Source organism: Salvia splendens, chromosome 2, assembly GCF_004379255.2.
Source record: "Salvia splendens isolate huo1 chromosome 2, SspV2, whole genome shotgun sequence".
Taxonomy (NCBI): domain Eukaryota; kingdom Viridiplantae; phylum Streptophyta; class Magnoliopsida; order Lamiales; family Lamiaceae; genus Salvia; species Salvia splendens.
In genome coordinates this window covers 17,129,954-17,137,820 of record NC_056033.1, presented here as the reverse complement: position 1 = coordinate 17,137,820, position 7,867 = coordinate 17,129,954, and the positions used below count along the sequence as shown (strand labels likewise).

The following is a 7,867-nucleotide window of genomic DNA, read 5'->3' as shown; positions in this document are numbered from 1 at the left end:
CAAAGGCGTCCGGGCTGCCTTCACCAACGAATTTCTCCGGAAGCCAAGCACGACAGATTGCCAGTTCCTGCTCCGCCTTCACGAAGAAGTGCACGGATTCCCCGGGATGCTTGGAAGCGTCGATTGCATGCACTGGCAATGGAAGAATTACCCGGTGGCGTGGAGGGGGTCGTACACGAGCGGCCACAAAGGCACCCACCCCACCGTTATACTTGAGGCCGTCGCCGACTACCGGCTATGGATCTGGCATGCGTACTTCGGGGTCCCCAGCTCGAACAACGACATAAACGTGCTCCACCAATCCGACCTCTTCGCCGAAGTTTTAGATGGTAAAGCGTCGACCGTCAACTTCACCGCTAACAACCGACGCTATAAAATGGGGTACTATCTTGGAGACTACATCTACCTGAAGTGGCCAACCTTTGTGAAGACGTGCGCTAGGTCTGTGAACGCAAAACATGCGCTTTTTGCGCAGAAGCAAGAGGCTGCTCGGAAGGATGTGGAACAGGCGTTCGGAGTTCTCCAAACGCGCTTCAACATTATCAAAGCCCCGGCTCGTACGTGGTTCATGGAGAGCATGGTCAACATCATGTATACGTGCATAATCTTGCACAACATGATTGTCCAAGACGAAGGACCCGAGACGGGAAATTGGTTTGACCCTAAAGCCCCCGGAAGCTCAACTGCAAGTAGTCCGCCTCGAAGTGGAGTGCATTCGTCTATACAAGAACGATTGTCTATTCGGGCAAGGACATGTGACTCTTCCGCCCACGCCCAACTCCAAGATGATCTAATGGAGCACATTTGGGCAAACTTTGGCGGAAGAAATTAAATTATGTATTTTTAATTTTTTCAGGATTTTAATTATGTTTTTTTTTTAATTTTTTTTCAAATTTTTTGTGGTAATTTTATTTTATTTTTAATGAAGTGTGTTTTTTTAATTGAATTTGGTTGGAAAAAAAATGAAATTGAATGAATAGTAATTTAAGGGATGGAGGGTTGCAGGTTCCGTCCCAGATAAAGGATGTAGTAAAAAACGTAGAATGTGGCATGTAAATAGTAATTTAAGGGACGGTTAAGGAACGGTATAGTGACAGCAATGTGGATTACATTTTCATTGTCGTTAAAGTCTAATTAAATAACTACACTAATCACATGCATTAAAGGAGGGAGAGATCACAAAAATGATTATCGGCACAGCCCAATCCCGAGAACGCCGTAGAATCTCGTGGATTAGCCCGTCGTTGTGGAAAGAGGGCCAATTACGAATTTGAATGAATCCGAAAATGGTGACTGATAAAATAATTTTTTCGAAAAAGCAAATGTGTTTGGTTTGAACGGTCAAAAGCAGAGAAAAGTAGTAACGCAGCAAAAGCAACTTGATTTCGGTTTTTACCCCTAAAATACTTTATTTTACTATATGCTTTGGGGGGCGGAGTCATTTTCGTGTTGACTGACTCCCATCAAATAGCTGCCTGCCTATTCACATTACCCCCATTCAAACATTTTCAGGCGAAAATCTGGAAAATTAACAGGAATTGGTGATTTGGCGCTAATAATTTCACGATTTCGCCGCTGGCTGATTTGTTGGACGGATTTTTGTCGATTGGTTTCGTTTTCGTTGGGTGCGGTTTTGGATCGGTGAGCTTAGTTTTAATTTTTGTTGCGATGCGGCGCGGTTTGGAAGCCTGATTGGCTGAATAAGTCTGCGTGCTTGGATCTTCGCGTATTTGTCGTTTAATTTGAGTTTCGATTCGAGATTCGGGTGGATTTGTCATTCTTAGCTGATTTTCTGGCTGCGATTGATTTTGTTCCGTTTGTGTGCCTTTTGTGTTGGTTTATATGATTATATGGCTTGTTTTCGCCTGATTATTCTCGTTTTCGTTGGGTTTGCGGTTGTGGTTGAACAAATTGGAATTATTTGGGAAGATTTCATGAAATTGGATTTTCCGGACTTTATGTTAGCTGTCTTACTTCCTAGATCTCGATCTAATGCCATCGACCGTTATGTTTTTTGTTGTTGTTGTTGCGATCCTTGTGAAAACTGCAAGGAATTTTATTTATGCGCTTTAATTTTTCAGTTTTGCTTTGTAATTCTAGAGATGCTTTACATGTTTGTTGTTGAGGTTTTGGTTCTGTATTGACCTATATATGAGTGCCTGTTTAGTTTTATTGCTTGATCTGTTCCCTAACTTGAGAAATGTATAAATTCTCGAAGTGGTGGCCGTAGCTGTGTGTTTCTTGTTGTTTGATGTGATTATTCGCTACTTCTATTACGTGTTTTGGTGGAATTGTTGCAATTTTTACTTTGACAAAGATCTTGTTTAACTGAAGTTGGATTTTTTGCAGATAGGTTTTGAGTCAGCTTCTTTATCCGAGCCTGTATAATAGTGAGAAAGCCTTCTTCGATTGTCACGATTAAAGGTGAATGGCCTCAATTAGTGTAGCTCCCCCTAATGGTGTAAGAGACCCTGGTCGTAATCCTGGTGGACTGGATAAATTGCCAGATGAGATGAATGAGATGAAACTCAGGGATGACAAGGTAACTAATGATTATGAACTCTTCTTTCTGTTTTTGTCACAGTTCATTGCTTATAAATGTGCTACTGTAATCCTATGTCATAGGATGTGGAACCGGCTGTTGTAGATGGTAATGGAACAGAAACTGGTCACATAATTGTGACCACAATCGGGGGCAGAAATGGTCAGCCAAAGCAGGTTTAAATTCGATACTCAGTATTTATATTATGGTAGATTTGTTAACTTTTGTTATTTTCCTATTCATAACCTTCAATGTGATTTTTCAGACAATCAGTTATATGGCTGAGCGTATTGTGGGTCAGGGATCTTTTGGAGTAGTGTTTCAGGTACTGCCTTTGTGATGCCTTCTTCTTTCCTGTTTCAAGGAAAAGCAGTAGCTTCCATGTGTTCGCAATTTAGCATTTCTTATATATATATATATATATATATATATATATATATAGGGAGATGATAAAAATAAGTATGTGTTTAAATCCAGAAATGCAGACCAAATCTTGGCCCTAGGATTAGATGATCTAATGGTCAATAATTAACCAAAAACACGGAATGTCATAATTAAGCAATTTTAGGTCATATTATAATATTTGGGTTTAATGTCATGCTAAGATCGTTTTAGGTCATGCTTTGTTAGCATGACCTAAAAATTACCTAATTATGACCTAAAAGTGACCTAATTATGATATTGTTCTGCGTTTCTGTATTTAAATCTAGTTTTGCATAGATCAAAACCCTATATATATATATATATATATATATATATTCTAATGTTCTCTTTCAGGCCAAATGTCTAGAAACGGGTGAAACTGTTGCCATAAAAAAGGTTCTTCAAGATAAGAGGTACAAGAATCGTGAGTTGCAAACCATGCGTCTCCTGGACCACCCCAATGTTGTGTCTTTGAAGCATTGTTTCTTCTCGACGACTGAGAAGGATGAGCTTTTCCTTAACTTGGTGCTGGAATATGTTCCCGAGACTGTTCATAGGGTAATTAGACATTACAACAAGATGAGTCAGAGGATGCCAATGATATATGTTAAACTTTATGCCTATCAGGTATACTTAGTCACTTGCATTTTAAAAAAATATTTCGAGAAATCCCTGTGTTTAAGTATTTATGACTGCTTTACAAGCTGAATCTTTTCTCTAAAGCTAAAGTATCTTTTCATGGCAGATTTTCAGAGCACTTGCTTATATCCATGGCAGTGTTGGAGTGTGCCACAGGGATATTAAACCACAAAATTTATTGGTAAGTTTATTTTCCAGATAAGGCATATATAAGCAAGTAAGAAACAACTTACTTATCACCACACTGTCTACAGGTCAATCCACACACACATCAGGTGAAGTTATGTGATTTTGGAAGTGCAAAAGTACTGGTGAGCAACATTCGTTACCCCCTTCTGATGAAGACGTATTCAGGTCTTTAACTTAGTAGTGTTACTTATCTTATTTGACTCGATATGTAGGTCAAAGGAGAACCAAATATTTCATATATATGCTCGAGGTACTATCGTGCTCCCGAACTCATATTTGGGGCAACGGAATACACTACTGCCATTGACATCTGGTCTGCTGGATGTGTCTTGGCTGAATTGCTGCTTGGACAGGTTGGTGACAAAACTGCCATCTTAGAGATCACCTTCAACTGCTTTCTTGATGAAGCTTATAATTTGCTAAACAAGGTTTCAATTTCTATTTCAGCCCCTTTTCCCTGGTGAAAGTGGAGTTGATCAGCTTGTTGAAATCATTAAGGTAATCATGGTTGATCTTTACTACTCCCTCTCTCCCAACTAAGATGACACGTTTTCCTTTTCCGTCTGTCCCATATAAAATTACACATTTCTATTTATGAACAATAATAAAGCAACTTTCTCTCTCCAATGAATACACCTAACCATTTTTATTCTCTAATTAAAATATTCATCTCTCTCTCTACATTCAATACTTATACGCACATTTTCTCTCTTAAATTAAACATAGTATTAACCAATAACTCCTAAAATCCCGGCCAAGAAATGTGTCATCTTAGCCGGGACGGAGGGAGTACATGTTAACAGTACATATGTGATTTGAAACATCTGGCCTTCTATAGTATATCACATTCATATTGCATCGCTTGTCCATTATGGTTTATGTAATGTAAGCTAACGGATTGGAATTTCACGCACTTCTATATTTGTAGGTCCTTGGCACTCCAACAAGGGAGGAGATCAAATGCATGAACCCCAACTACACTGAATTCAAATTCCCCCAAATAAAAGCCCACCCATGGCACAAGGTAATGGCATTTCATCTCTGCTTGTTTCAAAGATGATAATTATGTATTTCAAGCATGTTTTGACAAACTTTTCTTCTTCAGATATTTCACAAGAGGATGCCACCGGAGGCTGTTGATGTTGTTTCAAGGCTACTTCAGTATTCTCCAAACCTCCGATGCACTGCGGTGAGCGTTGCTTTATTTTATTGTTTCTTGGATACATACATGTACAGCAATCAATGAATACAATGTTGTGCATTTGCGTTTAAACATTGTGTAAAAAATCTCACCCATGCTTCTAAAGGTGACTGAGTATATAACATTGATTTTTGCATGTGGTTTAAGTTTCTTTAACAAATAGTTTATGTCAAGGTTACACAACTCTGCTATTTTTTGTTTAATTGAATTGGAAATGACATGAAATTGTGTTGTTGGGTTATCAAAATTCTCTTTGTATACGGTTTGGTCAATGGAGTTAGAAATAACTATGGCATTGACGTGGCAACCATTCTCATTATCATCTGCTGTGTTTGCCTTTTCATGATGCAGTTGGAGGCGTTGGTCCATCCATTCTTTGATGAGTTGCGTGATCCAAATGTTAGGCTACCTAATGGGCGGTTTGTTCCGCCATTATTCAACTTTAAGCCTCATGGTGAGTATCAGTTATGCTATCCAGTCGTTTTCCCATAATTTGTGTTCCATATGCAACATCATCTAACCCGTTCCTCCCCATTCCGTTAACCAGAGCTCAAGGGCGTGCCAGCAGAGTTATTGGGGAAGCTGATCCCGGAGCATGCGAGAAAGCAATGCGCATTCCTTGGACTGTAATATATAAACGTGGTCTTCAAGTTGTGAAAAGGGATACTAACGAATTGTAATATGTTTGTAACCTCGTTTGAAGTGGTGATCGTCTCTTGGTATTCGGGTTTCCTTTCTTGTATTTATTAAAATTTGATTGTAGCAGCGAACAAGAAGGTTTAATTATGTACCTTGTATCTGACCATTTTTTGTTTTTTATTATGATTGACGAAACTGTAATTCTAGTTGAAATGGAAGAAGCTCACTTGCCTTGTCTTGTCTTGTCGCCCTTGTGGCTTTTAGAGGTCTCATTACATTTGCTGTTGTAAATGTATGTATGTGAAGAGAAATTACTAGTGCTGAGTTAGTTTTTGTTTTTTTACTCCATTCGTTCCATGTTAATAGAGTCATTTTTCTATTTGGGAAGTTCCAAGTTAATTGAGTTATTTCTATTTTTATCAAAAAGTAATTCTCACTTTTACTTTATTTTTTCTTCATATCTTTTACTTTATTCTCTCTTACTTTTTCCACTATTCATTTAAAATACTATTCTTAAACTCCGTGCCGAAAAGAAATGATTCTATTAACAAGAAATTGAGGGAGTAGTTTGCAAATCTCACCATGCCTCGATGTCGTCATCGTTGATTGAAATGGAACAATAATTTGCTAATCGAAAATATAGTTTGTTTTACGATGATTCGGGACTTTTGAGTTGTGAATTATTAGATAGAGGAGAAGCGTCTTGATCATTAAGTTATGGTTTGATTGGTTAAAAATGCAATTGGTGGGTTGGGACATAATATTACTCTCTCAGTTGGTAAAATGTTGTCCACTTTACCATTTCGGACCGTCTGGGAAATATTGTCCGATTTTATTTTTTATTTTTTTCTTTCAATTTTTGGTAAATGAAGCCCATTTTCTAGTACTCCGTCCGTCCGCCATTAGGAGTCTCATTTCTTGACAGCACGAGTTTTAAGAAATGTTAAAAAAAGTGAGTGGAAAAAAGTTAGTGGAATAAATGTCTCACTTGTATATATTAGCTTTAAATGAAATGTGAGTGATATGAGTAAGTGGAAGGTGAGACCCTATTATCATTTATGGTAAAAGTGAATCGGGACTCCTATTCGCGGACTGACTAAAATGGAAAAACGGGACTCCTATTCGCAGACGGAGGGAGTAACTTATTATACTCATATTCTATTAGGGGCTACTTGGGTCTTAGTATGGTAGAATGGAATGACATTCCTACCTCCATTCCATTCCTTTGTTTGATATTTTTTCACATGGGATAGCCATTCCTTCCTTTTTGCTAAGGAATGACCATTCTCTTTCATTCTCTTCTCCTTTTATTTTAGATTTTAACAAAATTATAAAATGTAGTATTATCTTATATTTAAATTCAATATCATTTAATTTCATAATTTTTAAATTTCTATAATAAAATTAAAATTTTAGAAATTTTAATTATTAAAAAAATCCACACACCTACACACATTGCATACACACACTTCACACAGTATGCGCGCACGCGCGCACACACACAAAACATATGCGTGCGCGCACAGACACACTACCACCACATATACACGCACACAACACCACATATACGCACACCATACACACATGCGCGCACACACACTACCACCACATGCGCGCACACACACTACCACCACATGCGCACACACACAACACCACATATAACACACACAAAAGAAAAATATTTGGCATAAATATTTTTGAACAAAATAATTTTTTGGTAGAATCTATACATTAATTATTCGTATTTCATTCAATTTCATTTCTATATTATTTGTAGTTACCAAACATAAAAATGGAATCAATCAAAGTATAACAATTACATTTGTTTTGTATTCCTTGTACTTGCTAAACACAAGAATAGAATGAAATTGTCATTCCATTCCCTCCTCATTCTATTCCATCATATTAAGAAGCCTCTTAAGGAAAATGACCCATTCATTGGACAAGATTTTATGTAGCTTTATTTTGTGTGTTAAGTTGAGAGAATAAAGTAAGACAGGGGGAATAAAGTATGAGTTTCCATTTTTAGTCATGAGTCATCATGGTTGGGACAAACTAAAAAGAAAAGCGGGTCTTCTTCGGTGGAACGGAGGGAGTATAAAACTAATACTTTCTCCGTCCGCCATTAGGAGTCCCGATTCACTTTTTAGCATAAATGGTAGGTTGACCCCACTTTCCACTAACTCATTTTCCTCAGAATTTATTAGTATAAAACTAATATAAAAAAATGGGTC

At 37.7% G+C, this 7,867-nt stretch overlaps 1 protein-coding gene across 1 annotated transcript; it reads left to right on the top strand.

The window, feature by feature from the left end:
* The first annotated feature begins 1,427 nt into the window (after positions 1–1,427).
* Positions 1,428–5,871, top strand: LOC121790374 (shaggy-related protein kinase alpha-like). The gene is made up of 13 exons (XM_042188614.1): positions 1,428–1,641; positions 2,350–2,542; positions 2,626–2,718; positions 2,808–2,867; positions 3,320–3,592; positions 3,711–3,785; positions 3,859–3,915; positions 4,006–4,146; positions 4,241–4,291; positions 4,722–4,817; positions 4,899–4,982; positions 5,346–5,448; positions 5,542–5,871. Exons 2-13 carry the CDS (start codon positions 2,429–2,431, stop codon positions 5,622–5,624), a joined length of 1,230 nt encoding a protein of 409 aa, XP_042044548.1. The 5' UTR covers positions 1,428–1,641; positions 2,350–2,428; the 3' UTR covers positions 5,625–5,871.
* Positions 5,872–7,867: the final 1,996 nt, after the last annotated feature.

Coding starts and splice junctions, on each gene's coding strand:
- LOC121790374 (XM_042188614.1), top strand. CDS start 2,429: ATGGCCTCAATTAGTGTAGCTCCCCCTAATGGTGTAAGAGACCCTGGT. Junction 3,786..3,858: donor TTAAACCACAAAATTTATTG/GTAAGTTTATTT, acceptor CACTGTCTACAG/GTCAATCCACACACACATCA. Junction 5,449..5,541: donor ATTCAACTTTAAGCCTCATG/GTGAGTATCAGT, acceptor TCCGTTAACCAG/AGCTCAAGGGCGTGCCAGCA.